The sequence below is a fragment of the Scylla paramamosain genome, chromosome 11, assembly GCF_035594125.1.
Source record: "Scylla paramamosain isolate STU-SP2022 chromosome 11, ASM3559412v1, whole genome shotgun sequence".
In the NCBI taxonomy this organism is placed as follows: domain Eukaryota; kingdom Metazoa; phylum Arthropoda; class Malacostraca; order Decapoda; family Portunidae; genus Scylla; species Scylla paramamosain.
The window spans coordinates 7,502,582-7,519,277 of NC_087161.1; the positions used below are offsets into that span (position 1 = coordinate 7,502,582).

Sequence of the window (16,696 nt, forward strand, 5' to 3'; positions counted from 1 at the left end):
ATCAAAAGCATTTCATCTCATCAACTCCTCTCCTCTAACTGACTGTCTTCAGCCTCTCTCTCACCGCCGCAATGTTGCATATCTAGCTGTCTTCTACCGCTATTTTCATGCTAACAGCTCTTCTGATCTTGCTAACTGCATGCCTCCCCTCCTTCCGCGACCTTGCTGCACAAGACTTTCTTCTTTCTCTCATCCCTATTCTGTCCACCTCTCTAACGCAAGAGTTAACCAGTATTCTCAATCATTCATCCCTTTCTCTGGTAAACTCTGGAACTCCCTGCCTGCTTCTGTATTTCCACCTTCCTATGACCTGAATTCCTTCAAGAGGGAGGTTTCAAGACACTTATCCATCAATTTTTGACCACTGCTTTGACCCTTTTATGGGACTGGCATTTCAGTGGGCATTTTTTTTATTAGATTTTTGTTGCCCTTGGCCAGTGTCCTTCCTACATAAAAAAAACAAAAAACATTTGCACCACTACATCTGAGATAAAACAACAAATATATACAATACCCTCCTGAGTTTCATGCATTATAACACTGAGTTTTGAAGTTTTGACAAGTATAAGTCACATTAACCACATCTGATGGCTTATAACATGTGCCTTACCCTCCCCCCCCAACCCCCAAAGTCTCAGAAAATGAACCTGCATCTTATAAGGCCAAGGTTCAGCTTCAGGACAGTGGCTAGTGGTAAGTCTATGGCAACAGTGAACCTTAAGTCAAACCCCAAACACATCTGCACATGTAAACAAAGTGATGATCACTTCTATACAACAAAAACAACTCTTTTTTGCAAGGTAACAATGTAAAACAAGTCATATTTGCCGGCAATTCACATAAAATAACACCGATCAGGAAGAAATTAAGTGATGATGCTTACATTGCATGTACCAAAACAAACTCACTGTCGGTTACGTATCAAACCTGGTGACACGCACAAGATTTACTGTGTTCCTTAGAATGATGCGATTATTTCTAGAGGTAAGACACACCTTCATACAACTGGAATTGTGCCTATCTTTTCACATTCTTACCTTGCATACATGTTCAACAAAACTTGAAGCTAATGAGAAACTATTGCTTTTTTAGAAAAAAGGTTACTACCTAACAAAACAAAAGATTTTATAAGTGATGAAAGCGTCACAAGGTAGGGCAGCTCGTGGTGATAGTATGAACTGAATATTTCAAATAAAAATATGTTGTACAGAATAAGGTAAATCTATTTCCACACATCCTTATGCTTTGAAAATGTACTAAAATATTACAACTAGAATTACATGGAGTGATGATAAAAAAAAATATGATGTACAAATTTTATTACCCCTCTGGGCTCTGACAATCACTGTCTATGCCATATTTGTTTACATCTCACAGCAGGATTGGTCTAAAGACCAGAATTGGTAGGTCCTAACAAATATTAAGGTTTTTAAATATAAAATATTGGGATCTAATAAAGATCTGAATACATATGAGTGGGCTTCAAAATGTCAAGTGAAACCCATCACTTCATATTCTAAGCTTAAACCTGCTTATTTATCTTTTTTTTTTTAATGCCTACCCAAACTGAGATGCGTCTTATAAGCCTATGCATCTTATAAGCCATCAAATATGGTACCTAGTGTCAGTGTCACGCATATACATACAGCAAACCTAGTCAAACTCTTTCAACTCTGTTAACATCTACTTTTCCTTCTTGCAGCAAGTTTTCCTACATTCAGCCTGTTCCTAATCCCTCATTTATTTTCCTGCCTATCTAAAGCTTTTAAATCTATCCTCAACAGGAGGATTCTTAAACATCTATCACTTCACATCCTTCTATCTGATTGCCAGTATGGGTTCTGTCAAGGCTGCTCTATTGGTGATCTTCTGGTTTTCCTTGCTGAGTCTTGGTCATCCTCTTTTAGAGATTTTGGTGAAACTTTTGCAGTTGCCTTAGACATATCAAAAGCTTTTGATAGAGGCTGGCACAAAGCTTTGATTTTCAAACTACCCCCCTAAAGCTTCTATTCTTCTCTCTTTAACTTCATCTCAAGTTTCCTTTCCGATCATTCTATTGCTGCTGTGGTAGATGGTCATTGTTCTTCTAAATGTATTAACAGTGGTGTTCCTCAGGGTTTCTGCCCTGTCACCCACTCTCTTCCTATTATTCATCAATGATCTTGTAAACAAACTTCTTGTCCTATCCACTCCTACGGTGATGATACCACCCTACACTTTTCCATGTCTTTCTGTAAATGTCCAACCCTTCAGGAAATAAACAGTTCACACAGGGAAGCCACAGAACACCTGACTTCTGATCTCTAAAATTTCCAATTGGGGCAGAGCAAGCTTAGTTTTGTTCAATGCCTCAAAAACTCAATTCCTTCATCTATCAACTCAACACAACTTTCCAGATAACTATCCCCTCTTCTTCATTGACACTCAACCATCCCTCTCTTCTACAATGAACATCCTTGGTCAGTCCTTTACTTATAATCTAAACTGGAAACTTCACATCTCATCTCTAGCTAAAACAGCTGTAAAGAGTATGTTTCTACTGCTATTTTCATGCTAATTGCTCTTCTGATCTTGCTAACTGCATGCCTACCCTCCTCCTGTGGCTTCGCTGCAGAAGACTTTATTCTTTGTCTCACCCCTATTCTGTCCACCTCTCTAATGCAAGAGTTAACCAGTATTCTCAATCACAACTGAAATAACACACTGAAATTTTAATATGTAATCAGAATAATTAACCAGAATTGGCATAATGAACTCACCACTTGTGTGAGCACTGAAATTTTAATAAATATTTAATCAGAATAATAAACCAAAACTGGCAAGATGAACTTACCACTAGTGCGAGCACTGAAATCTTAATAAAAATTTAATTGAAACAACAAACTAAAACTCACAAGACTAACTCACCAGCTGTGCGAGCCACTGCTCACCTATCCTCCTCTCCCTTCTTTTATCTCATTTCAAACCTCCATCCCTGTCACCTCCCCTCCCCATTATCTGGTAAACTCTGGAACTTCTTGCCTGCTTCTGTATTTCCACCTTCCTATGACTTGAATTCTTTCAAGAGAGAGAGGTTTCAAGACAGTTATCCTTCAATTTCTGACTACAGCTTTGGACCTTATTCGGGCACCAGCATCTCAGTGGGGTATTTTTTTTTATTGGATTTTTGTTGCCCTTGTTCCTCCCACACACACACACACACACACACAAAAAAAAAAAAAAAAAAAAAAAAAAGTCGGAGCTCTCTCTCTCTCTCTCTCCATCTTTTGTTCCTCCCCCCTTCTCTCTCTCTCTCTCTCTCTCTCTCTCTCTGAAATTACAAATAATCCTAGCAATTGCTAAATAGAATGAGGCTGATTGTGAATGAAAATGTTATTACATATACGAGAGAGAGAAAGGATAAAGCAAAAATTACATAAAATGATTGAACAGGAGAAAGAACGAGGTATCAATCCTTAGTCCCTTATCTCTGACAGATAATGGGAGGGGAGATGACAGGGATGGAGGTTTGAAATGAAATAAAAGAAGGGTGAGGAGGATAGGTGAGCAGTGGCTCGCACAGCTGGTGAGTTAGTCTTGTGAGTTTTAGTTTGTTATTCCGATTAAATTTTTATTAAGATTTCAGTGCTCGCACTAGTGGTAAGTTCATCTTGCCAGTTTTGGTTTATTATTCTGATTAAATTTTTATTGAAATTTCAGTGCTCACATAAGTGGTGAGTTTATTATGCCAATTCTGGTTCATTATTCTGATTACATATTTATTAAAATTTCAGTGCATTATTTCAGTTGCACATTATAACGACCTTGTGTTGTCACATACCCTACGGTATGTACATATATGTTTAGAAATTGGGACTGTATGTCAATGTATCCATTATAGATGTTTCCTTTCCTTTGAAAACACCCGACTATAGAGAGAGTGATAAAGGCTCTCAGCTCTTTCCATAGAGAACTCGCTGACTGTGTCACAAGACCAGTAGATTACCATGGATGTATAACACACACACACACACACACATATACCATACACACCTTGTATATGGTTCAGAAAAGTGACTCCAAGCGGGTAGTCTTGTGATATTAGCAGTGGGAAAAACTCTGAAAAGTACAAGGGTTGAAGTTACCACTACTTTTACTGAAATTTGAAGCACAATGTCATTCTACTTCCTTTTGTAAGAATTCAGTGGCTTTTTTTGTTCCATCACCCCATCAAAGCTAATTTTCTCATGCTAAAATATATTATAGAAAATGCAACAAACATGTCTAATTGCTGAACTATAGAAAAAAATACTTGAAAGAGAAAATAGCTTATAGGTGTTATGTAATTTATCTTATGTATTTCATTATAACAAATAGTGACAATGAAATAATGGTATATGTTGGTGACGAGTTTGACTTTTTGCCATTCAAAGGAGTGAGGGTGGATGAAGCAGATGGGTCACCACGCAGAGACAGCAAGCTAGGATGCTAAATGGAATTTGGATACCAACTTGTATTACTCATATACATCTATAAATCAAATATATGAAAGATGAGGACTAAGGAAACATTTTTACCAGCTAATCCTTATTCTATCTCTCAGTATTTGATAATGACAGAATGATGTCATCAGCACAGTAGTTGAGATGGGCTTTAATATATCACAGATGGATAAAGTTTTACCCAGAGAAAAAAAAATTGCATCCATTTTGTCACTTGATTATTCTTATCATCATCATTAAATAATTTAGAGTGCCATAATATTTACCTTAATATCCCCTTAGGCACATGGCCTGAGAATGCAGGAAGCACAGTAAACATTCCTAATTCTCTCATTCGTGCCACAATCCTCTTCTGAAGTTTAAGCTTTTCTTCTTGCCAGTAGATGGAGAGAGGCCCGCCCCACCTCTCAATATTACCCATTCTGCCCCTGTTAGTATGTAGAAAACCATGACAACAGCAAATACTATAATGACAACAACAACAATAATGATAAAAAGTAATCACAGGGATTCAGATAGTATTCCACGTGTAGAAACTGCACAAGGAAGCAGTGTGTCACAGAATCATTGGTGTCATCTCCATACTGGTTTAGCTCAGACTATGAGTGGTTCAAGCCAAACAGAGACCAAGGATTTTGTTGTGTGAGGAGGAAGACAGAGAGCACACAGGGATGAACAACACTTCTGGTTACATCAGAAGCAGCCTAAGACAGCAGCAAATGAGTGACACTGGTATTATGTTCTTAACTTTTGTCTTACAGAAATTAACACAGGTCAGACTGAGAGGTGCAGGAGTGGATAATGGGTAGCATTACAGCTGAACAAGAATGAAGAACCATTAATAAGAATTACGATCTAAGCAAACAGCAATGGTACAAAACAACATTCACATTTGCAACTTACCAAGCAAGAAAAGCATATCCTGCAAAGTGTTCTTCCAGTTCCTTCTCAGTTAAGCCCAGGTCCCTGTAAACTTCCCTCCAGATTGCTTCCTCACCATCAAGTGCTAATGCCAGGTTAATGCCCATCAGAGCCATCAAGTCAATCTCCTTCTCCCAGCGCTCCCAAGACCAGAAGGCGTAAGAGTATGAGAATACACATGGGTTGCTGTAGTACCGGTACCTGTTCAAGAAATGCTTAAGTGGTTGTAGAAATATAGAAGTAGTTCTGGCAGTTTATGGTAACATGGTAACTTGACATATCAATGGGGCTTTTTTTTTACTTCCTGTTGTTGCCCTAGGTCAATGTTCCTCTTACACAAAAAAAATATTAACTCCCATCTGTAATGCAATTCCCAGCAGGTCAATTATGGGTGATCAAAGCATTAACAGTAGCAAAAAAAAAAAATAAATAAATAAATAAATAAATGAATAAATAAATAAATAAATAAATAAATAAGCAAATAAATAAATGAAAATAAATAAAAACATAATTAAACAAGTAAATAAATAAATAAATAAATAAACAAGTAAAATAAAAATAATAATAATAATATAACAAAAATAATAATCATAATAATAATAATAATAATAATAATAATAATAATAATAATAATAATAATAATAATATCAAATAACTAGGCAGGAAATGTTAGTACACTAAATCACTCATGAGCCACTGAACATAAGTAACATAATATGAGTATGGTGACAACGATAATGAAAAAGATGGTGATACTAATAACAGGATGAGAAAGAAAATACTAAAAGATGATAATGAAGATACTAATCACAGAATGAGAAAGAAAATAACAAACTGTTTGTGAAAATGTGAAACAAACATTACAAAGCAGAAACAAGCCTTCAAAACACCAACCGATCTAGCAGCTGACTTTCAATGGTTCCCTCAGGCCAAACATCAGGTAAATTTGACAGCTGGTTGGCTTCCCAGGAGACCGAGGCATTACACAGATACTTGAGGTATGTCATTACACCCAAGGCCGCTGCCACACCTGTCCCTGCCCGCACCTGCACTGGTCGCCCCTCCACACCTTCCCCATGCACCTGCAAAGAGAGGAAGAATACAAATTGTGATTACCAAAGCTACTTCTAAAATATTACAGAGATTAATGGATGTAACACCCTCATGTTCTGTTTCTTCCCTAGTCCCTTCTATCACATTTTCAAAGTAGTTATGTTCCTTTACTCTGATTATCATCACAAAGTCCCTCTGTGGCTGGTTCTTTCAAGTTCACTCACATTATAAAGATAAGAAAACTCTACAGTAATATCACTAACAGGCACCATATTTTCACACCAACACTGTCATGGTTCCTAATCTCATATTCATGGAAGTTTTTAAGTGACAGTGGTGATGGTCTGTTCCTGCTCTTAGTCTGTGGAAGATCACAACTCCTCAGTTTACATCCTGTACCTATTATCTGTTCATATCAGTACTCTAACTTCTTCTCTAACTAAATTCTGCCATAAGTACTAAGAGGATTGTCAGTATCTTTACATCCTGTAACTATTCTCTATTCATATCAGTGTTCTACCATTCCTCCAAATTCTGCCATAATTACAAGGAGGATTGGAATAACTCATACTCATACATCATCATCAGAAGGAAAGAAAGTGCAATTTTTTCACATTAGTTTTCTTTAGTTTAATGATAAATATTTCATGCATTAAAGCTATTTTCTAGGTGAATAAAAATAGCAGCCAAAATAAAAACATTTCACTAAAATATTGAATAAAAATTTTAATTGGTATTTTGATCAGAAATTGCACAAACTATGAAAAATATTTTTCAATAAGACTAGTGGAAAATTAACTTCACCATAAGTATTACTTTTATCATCAAATTTATTCTTTAGAAAATATAATTGCAACGAAATTATCTAAAACTTTTTACAAGTATTCAACTATTTTATCTCCTCACTGAATAGCCCTCTTAATTACTTATCTGAAAAGAAAAATACAAAAACAAAAACTAACTTACTAAATAAATAAATAAATAAGAAAGGTTTGGATTTCAGAACCTTTAAGCTATCTTAAATTGAGCTTGTCATCTAAAAAACCGTCACACACTCTTCCACAACACACAAGGAAGGAGACTACTGGTGAAGAAAATCTGCTTTTAAAAAAGATGTAGATGCAAAATACATGACCTTCATGTAATGCCTGTACCTTGAAGTAATCTTTTTCTCCTGTTACTCCTCCGATTTCCACAGTGAAGTCCCTCCCTCTATGATGCAGAAGGCGGGTGAGAAGGCCCTCCACTGCTCCCTTCATTACATCAGGCGTGGGCAAGACATCTGAGAGTTAAAGGATTAATAGGCGTGGGCAAGACATCTGAGAGTTAAAGAATTAATAAATGTGGGCAAGACACCTGAGAGTTAAAGGATTAAAGTGCATTATACAATTTTATTTTCAGAGTTCTTCTCTATCTATAAGATACTCAGCTTCAAATGCACTCCCAGAAGTGAAAAGCTAGCCATAATAAATGACCACACCACCTTAACACTGAGCTGCTCTCCATAGGCCAGTCTCCCCTATGAAACTCTTACTACTGGTTACTGTTAAGGAATCAAACCAGTCTCCATACAGAATGGACCTTGCTTCTCTTCACACCATCAGCCCAACCGTACACCAGTATACTTTACTGAACCTTCTTAGCCACAAAAGGATTTTTCTCAGAGGTGTTAACTTCAGTTGTGATGGATGTGCGTGTGTGTAAGAGGAGCCTTGACAAACACCTATCCAAAATTTGTTCAGATTAGTGAATTTCAAGAGCTACAATGTCTTTTTACAACATACAAAAGTTAAGGGATGTGAACAAGAATACGATTTACCAGTGTATACTTCTTGAGTGGTAGTAACAAGCAAGATGGGAAGCACCAGGAAGCTGCACCATTCTGGAGGTTTCTGGAAAATATTGGAAAATTATATTGTGCAGTCTTCCACTTTCTGCACAAATCTAACATCCAACTCAGCATGAAAAATAAAGCTAAGAAAAGCAAAACTAATAGCTCATTTCTGTCTTTTGTTTTCTTTAGTGAAAATATAGAAGTTTCTGTGAGGACAGCAAGGCCCTACTATCTTCCTATTATGAGTGTATAAAATAGGAAGATAACTCTGTTGTACAATAACTATGATAATAACAATAATGGTACAAACATTAATAACTTTATTTTTCTATATATCTAAAATGACCACACAGTAGCAATCATCAATAAGTTACTGCAATATATATATATATATATATATATATATATATATATATATATATATATATATATATATATATATATATATATATATATATATATATATATATATATATATATATATGGTATTATTTTAAGAGAGGACCATAATGTTTTACACATTCAAGAATATACCTTCATGGATACTGAGAAATTTTATTTATTGAAGTTTTCATTGCAAATTAACCTCTTGCCGGCAGTGGAACTATATAGAGACTGTCTAGATTCTAGCAAGAATTTGTGGGGTGAATATATATAGACTTGTCTCCAAAATTAATGCCCTTTATTTCCCAGTAGTAACTATATATAGACAGTCACATATGAGTGCATAATAACCATAAAAATAGTAATTAGCAACTTATGACTCACCACGGCATACATGACTTCCCACTTAAATTCTCACTTGGTCCCCAGTTGTCACAGAGGGTGCAACACTACTTTGTGTCTACTATAACCCCAGTATCTCAATATTTTCTTTTCATATTTGGGAATTTAGACACAACCATGCTTCCTTCAAGGAGGATTACTGATGATGATATACAGCTGATTCTGAGTCATGATTTTGATGATGAGTTTATGGATGCTATCAGCAGTGATGCAGAAAGTGCATCAGGGAGTGATGATGATGATGATGATGATGATAACACTGCTAGTGGAAATGATTCACAGCCTAATATTGTAGAGGAAGCAGATGACAGTCTGTCTGATGGTAAAGCTGGTGGCTATGATAACAGTGTTTCAGTTGGGTGGATGAGTCAGTCAGCTGTTAGTAGAGAGCAATTGACTTTCACCAGAGACAAGGGTATTAAGGTAATTTTGGAAAAACCTCAAAACCCACTGGATATATTTTTGGCTTTTGTAGATGATGATATTAGTGAATATCTAGTTAGTGAAACAAACAGATATACTGCCATGGTCTGTGAACAAAAGAGGAAGGAAACTAATGTTGGAGATGTATACCTTTGTAGGTTTGGCAATTCTGCAGGGTATTGTAAGGAAGCCTACTATTTACTCATATCATTCCACAAACCAGTTGCTTGCAACACCCTTTTTTTTGGAAAATGTATGTCTCGAGACAGATCTGCACTTCTTCTCAAGCATTTGCAATTATCTGACAAAGAAAATGATGGTGATCCTGCTTTCAAATTTAGGGAGATTCTAGACAAGTTTAAGAGCAAATTTCAGTCTAATTACATCCCAAAGGAAAACATTAGCACTGATGAGTCATTGCTGCTATGGAAAGGAAGACTTAGTTGGAAGAGATATACTCCACTGAAGAGGGCAAGGTTTGGCATGGAGACTTACATCCTAGCAGAGGCTGAAAGTGGGTATGTATTGGATGTTTTGCCCTATACAGGGAAAAGAACACAATATGACTGCCAGGATTGTCAGATCAGGATGTAACCAAGCTCAGTAAGTCAACTAATATTGTCCTTGCACTTATGAAGCCCCTACTGAATAAAGGCTATGTGCTTGGAATGGATAACTTCTATGCATCATTTGAGTTGTATGATATCCTTTTAGCTCATGGAACTGATGCCATAGGCACAGTAAGATTCAACAGGAAGGGACTTTCTGAGGAGGTAAAAGAAAAGAAACTGAAAGAGGGAGAGACAATCACCAGATTCAATAAGTGATGCATATGAAATTGAGAGAAAAAGTATATAAACATGCTCAGCACAATCTATGATGATTCGATGGAAACTTTACAATCTGGCAGGAAGGAAGTAAGCAAGCCTTCAGTGTGCATAAAATACAAGAAACTGCATATGGGGGAATAGATCTAATAGGCCAGATGACATATGCTCTAAGTATCACTCGCAAAGGTATTAACAAGTACTACAAGAAGATATTTCTCAGGCTTATAGAAATGACTCTGCATAACTGTCATGTAATCTACAAGAGAAATGGTGGTCAGAAAAAAACTCTTGACTTCAAGTTGTTCCTCAATGAACAGATAGTGCACACATATGGCAAGGATGTGTATTGGATAAGGAAACCTACAAGTTGTCACTCTTGGGCCATGCCCTACAAGACTGAGTGGAAGACATTTTCCCATAGAGACACTGTCAGCTGAAGGTGACACCACAAAGAAAGTTCAGAGGAGATGTAACTACTGTGCGATGCAAAGTAAAGAAAGTAAAGAGAAGTATCTACAGCTGTGATATATGCCAAGTTTCCTTGTGCAAAACTCCTTGCTTTAAGCTGTACCACACATCAGAGCAGCTTCCAAAGTGAGAGTGAGAGAAGCATCACAGCGAATAGAAAAAGAAAAAAAAAAGGTGGAACCTACTGTAATGTAACAGTTTAGTAAGGGAGGGTGGAGGGAAACCACATCCAGGTCACAAGTCCTGGACACATCTTTGGATGTGGGTGTGAGTGACTCCATTATCCTTCCAAAAATATGAGCAATATTCACCAACAAGTCTAGGATTTGGTGTGGAAAATTGGTAACAACAGCAATAAATTGTGACACTCTATATATAGATTGTGTTAAAAACTAATTAAATGCGGTATAACTATATTTATGCTGCACAGCTGTAGTCGACAGAAGCTAAATAAAGATGATTCACTTTTTTTAGGAGTCAGATGACAACTGCTGCTGCCATCTAGGGGTTAATAGTTACCATGATACAGGGATTTCTTGTTAAGTGATGTGCATAGGTTCAGTTAGGTCAGGTTAGTTTATGTTAGGTGAGGTGAGGTCAGATTAGGTTTGGTTAGATTAGATCAGGTTAGGTTAGGATTGCCTTCATTTAAGCTATCATCTCCATTGAAGTACCCTAAAATTATAATTTTTGTGTTCACTCATAAACCCCACTTCCTGACAAGTCTCCAAGATAGTAGGGAGATGAGGGGAGAACAGGCAAAATGAAGTATTTCTGTGTTTTATGCTCAAAATCTTGTCTATAAAAAATAAATAAATAAATAAAAATAAATAAATAAATAAATAAAATAACGAATATAAGTTTTGTACTCTGTGCCACCTCAACCCCGGAGTGACCTGGCCTGACACCAACGGGGGGCGGCTTGAGGGATTTAGTATCAAATATCATGGACACGGGTGGCAACGCCGCACGGCCTAGCTGCGTTGTCAGGTGTACTGGAAGATACTGTATACTGCATCGTTGCTCCATCATCATATCGTCAAGAAACATGCAGATGTATATAACAACTCATAATTTTGGAATAATCAAGGCAAAGGAAAACAATGTGTTGGAGAGGGAAATCATCATATGCCTGTCCATCAGAAAAATGACAGCAATGTGAACCTGGAAGAGCCAACACCCCAAGTACGACTGGATTCGCTCATGTTTTATCAAAGTACATTTATTTATTTTTTTCGTAAGCAGAATATTCTTATGTTCTTAACCTTCATATAACCAAGATAGTGACTGTTAACATTCAATAATCTCACCATCTTTTGTAAATCTCCCTCACTGTCTCCTTTGAGTGTAGAGCAAGGCACTGGTTACGGCGGTGTTCTGCACGACCCGTCCGCCACACACTCAACATTTGTGTTGCCGTTAAGAATCCCGGTAAACTTTACGATCTTTGTCTTGATCTTCTCTTCTCGCGGGTAGGTTGTGCTCAGTTGTGGCAGAGAGGTTCTTAGTTCAAATAATTCATTAGTACGCTAGCATTAGAAAGGGTGAGTTTTGTATTGTAGTCGTGCATTTATTATTTAAATACCTTAGTGTAGCAACACAACCATATATATGTTCAGCGGTGACTTAAAGGCCTGGGTGACGTCAGAAATGTGCCTATTTGATTCAACTTCATCCTATTTTTTTTATCAATTAATTAGTTTATTTACTTCTTTATTGCTTAATCGATTAACTAATAAACTTATTTCTGTCATTATTTCTTTATTTATAGATTTCTTGTATTTTTCCATGTGGTACATCACTAATGTGATAAGATTTTTTGAGATAAAAACTGGACTTTATAATATATATATATATATATATATATATATATATATATATATATATATATATATATATATATATATATATATATATATATATATATATATATTCACACTACATATTGTTACGACCACAGTTTCCAGTTCCTTCACAAAGCTGCCGCACCTGGACTAGCTTCCCCCTAGTCACCTCCTTCGTGACGTGACTAGGTGTAGGGCTTAATATGGGTTACAAAGTTCACTTTGGACACAATTATCAGTCTCAACAATTATATATATATATATATATATATATATATATATATATATATATATATATATATATATATATATATATATATATATATATATATTTTTTTTTTTTTTTTTTTTTTTTTTTTTTCTTTCTTTTTTTTCACAATTTCATATATTCATCCCATGTGGACCATGGCCAGTCAATCCTTTCTCCACTTCTCAAAGGAATTTCACACTCAATTCCAGTCCTTAGGGATAACACCTGCGTACATATGTTTGTCTTCCCCCCTAGTCATTTCTCCTCCCTCTCTACCTCAAGGGGACTTCACACCCACTACCAGTCCTCAGGGATAACACCTGCATTCGTCCCCCTTCTCTTGTTCTCAAGGGAATTTCACACCTACTTCCAGTCCTTAGCTCAGATAAATACAGCCTGCATGTAGGAGTTCATCATCAGTTCATTTAAGAGTAGACACAGTCAGTCAGTCACCCAGTGACAAGCAGTCAGTCTTGGTCTCTCACTCAGTTCTGCTAAATCACAGTCAGCTATGAGAGACGCTGCTCAGATATAAATCATATCACTTCAGAAAGAGATTACAATCTCACTTTAATATTGTCTCGAATCCAGTGTGTACAAATCATTTACTCATCATCAAATCAAGAACTCTCATCGTTGTGTCCTTTATTCGCACATCATATAACAAGCTAATTTCTCATGACCTCCAAGCTACCAGAATCACAGCCTCACTCGGGTCCTCCATACTACCAACACTTCAAGCATCTTCATCGACTGGACAAATTACAAGTATCATCAATTGTAATAGGCACTACCTTGCATGAAAAAGAATAGATATAGGAGTAGAATCAGAAGGAAATTAGAGATGCGTTTGAGAATCTAAAGCCAGTTTTAGAAGAATTGTGCAAGAGGTGAACAGGATGTTGAATTGATAACAGCCAAGCTTAACTATAAACAACCGGTTTGCTTTAAGCCCATTCAGCTCATTAAAGGCTTACCTCCCATTGGGTGAAGATTAAAATGTCATTCATTTTGCTTGATATTATTGGCTATGGAAATCTATGATGTATGCCTAGGCACCTCTTGGACAATCCTCAAGTCACTTTTTGCGTCAGTAGCAGCTAGACACTAAGATATTACAGACGCACAACCCGTGTCGCTCTGTCATGAGCTATTCATAGACTTAGACTCTGACTAAGAAACAAGAGTCATAATAACTTTGCTTATAATTTTAATCATGTGAATGAGTAGTAAAGAAGTACACTGTTGTTAAGCTGTAATGACAATTTATTTTTCTAAATAAATCGCAAAACGTCAGACAAACTTTGATAAGTGGTTCACTTGCACAAGGATGTTGTGAATGATGAATATTGAGAAAGAAAATAGTCGACTCTAATACCAAGCTACGCCCACTGACACATCGCCGTCACAGTAGAACACACAGAGGAGTCACACAGTCATCAACTCCAGAACAACAGAGGTGACTAATGAACTCAGAAACACTGGTGGGTAACAACTTCATCGATACAGTGGTGACACTTCTCTCATCTACAACACTGGTAGCACAAAAGCATCCTGATACAGTAGTGATCAATCATCATCATCCCGATACAGTGGTAGGAAAAAGACAACCGATACACACATGCATGCTTCTTAACAACAGTCGTAACACCATGTCTCACTAATGAGGTAGTCAGCCTGTTTTACCCACCGACAGACAAGGGAAATACTCTAACAACAATTAACTCCCACAGCTGTGAAAGGATCGACAACCATGTCTAGGGAGAAACAATTAGAACAAGCAATGACGCATGTATGATTGAGGTATAACACCCCACTGGACAATCACCCTTGTAACAAATCCTCCCACTGTCCAACAGCATGTTATAGCCTCAAGCTGAGTAGTGTCGTTTACTGCCTCCTGGACGGCAGGCCTTGTCAGGACCTGAGGAGGGAGCAAAGTTCACTACATAGCTAATTACTTAAGTGCTCTGCACCTGATCAGCATCAGCCAACACTAACACTTAATACAAGCTCACTAACAAGAGACACGACTACAAACAAGTGCCCCTGAACACACAGGAGGGTCATTCACCGTTCTCTGTACAAGAGCTCAGCCCGTACATACACAGAGCTGAGGAGATACTTCCCTGGATATAGAGTGTGTTGCACACACTACCCTCTCTGGCAGGCTACTAAGGAGACTACTATACTGTGTAAGTAGGCCAGGGTGTACGGCCAGTAATGACTCACTTAATCTCTTAAAGCATCTGACTACTAACTCATATTCCACCTCAGTCTCTGCCAGATATTAGTACCTGTCTCAATATGTCTGCTCCCTCGAAGCGCTGGATAGTGACTGACTGACTGGGAGAGCACACCAAATAGTCTTTCACTCTGCTACAAGGGTAGGGTGTACAAGAGAGGGGGAATTCGGTGATGACATACATACACACATACACCCACGTGCTTGGCTACCACACTCTCTGCTCCCCGCGCTGGCTTACAAGAATAAAACACTTCTGAAAATTCTAATGATCAAACAAGGAAGGCTAGATGAATACTGATTACTTTATTGTTAAGAGCAACTCTTCTACTAAATACTAGGTGAGACTCAAATTGATTGGACAAGGGGAAGTAAGGAAATTTACATGAGGAATGTGAGTGATTGCACGAATAAATATCATTCTAGAAGCTTCAGGCTGGGTAGTTAAGTGTCAAGGACACGTCCAAGTCTCATCCCCAACCTGTTTCTCTTCTCATCTCTCTCTCTCTCTCTCTCTCTCTCTCTCTCTCTCTCTCTCTCTCTCTCTCTCCCCTTCTTCCATTATTCTTTTCTCATTCGTTCTTACTATTTTCTTCGGTATATATCGCGTTATCTCGCTGCACACAACAATATACACTCTTCTATACTTCTCCATCCTATCATTCACTTCCCTTCCTAAACCCTCCAGACTCTCATGTACTGCCATTCTCTATCCCCATGACCTCACTCTTTCACTATCGCACATTTCAACTTTCTCTTTACCTAACTCTCCCACTCCCAATATTTCCATCACACTGAACTATCTAAAGTCATCTTATAAAAAATACTACTTGTCACTCATCCTTCTATCATTCCTGCTCTCTTTCAAGCAGTACTACTAAACATGGCTCTTACACGCTGTTTAAAAACACCACCATGATGAAATTGTCAAGCCACAAGGTGAAGCAAACTGGCAATGATGAGAGAGAAGGTGCCTTCATACACCCTCGCCTTTGGCTATAATTCCTTGCTATAAGAAAGGACAAGTTACCATCTATATTCTATAATGCCATGTGAATGTCATTAAACACTTCAGTGTAGGTAGGGAGCATGGCTTCAAGAGGAAACAAACGGGCAACCACTCTCCCTTACCCTTTTCAAAACTAGACCTCTAAATCTCAAAACTGTTTGTTGTAGTTTTCTGTAATAACTTCACTTCTGTAAGTTTTAATAAAATGAAATAACTAGAAAGGAAATAAAACTTCGTTGTTTTGATAATTTAACTGTTACAATTATGGGTAAATAATCGCAAATTATACTTTTACATAAAAAAAAGGAATGACATTCATAGAATAATTATATGGACAACTGTCTAGATATTTACTGGGGCATATTTGAAAATTTCTTCGTTACTGCAAATCATTGAATAAAAAAGTTATTATGAGTAACATTTCTATATAAGATTTATTTATTTATTTTTTTAATTTTGCAAATGCGCATTGCAATATACTCGTACAGCATGATAATAATAAGAAAAAAAAATGGGACAATGCTCCCTTTGAAGCTGCATCTCTAGAAGGAG

The 16,696-nt window shown here is 37.0% G+C and overlaps 1 protein-coding gene across 1 annotated transcript in view; it reads right to left on the reverse strand.

The window, feature by feature from the left end:
- Positions 1-12,256, reverse strand: part of LOC135105286 (alpha-N-acetylglucosaminidase-like) — a 39,008-nt gene extending 26,752 nt beyond the window's left edge. Inside the window, exons 1-7 of the mRNA XM_064013509.1 lie at positions 12,107-12,256; positions 8,275-8,347; positions 7,610-7,737; positions 6,297-6,484; positions 5,385-5,603; positions 4,748-4,909; positions 4,033-4,098 (exon numbers count right to left, since the gene is read on the reverse strand). Coding sequence (XP_063869579.1) covers positions 4,033-4,098; positions 4,748-4,909; positions 5,385-5,603; positions 6,297-6,484; positions 7,610-7,737; positions 8,275-8,347; positions 12,107-12,109 — 839 coding nt within the window. The 5' untranslated portion in view covers positions 12,110-12,256. The remainder of the gene's footprint in view (positions 1-4,032; positions 4,099-4,747; positions 4,910-5,384; positions 5,604-6,296; positions 6,485-7,609; positions 7,738-8,274; positions 8,348-12,106) is intronic.
- Positions 12,257-16,696: the final 4,440 nt, after the last annotated feature.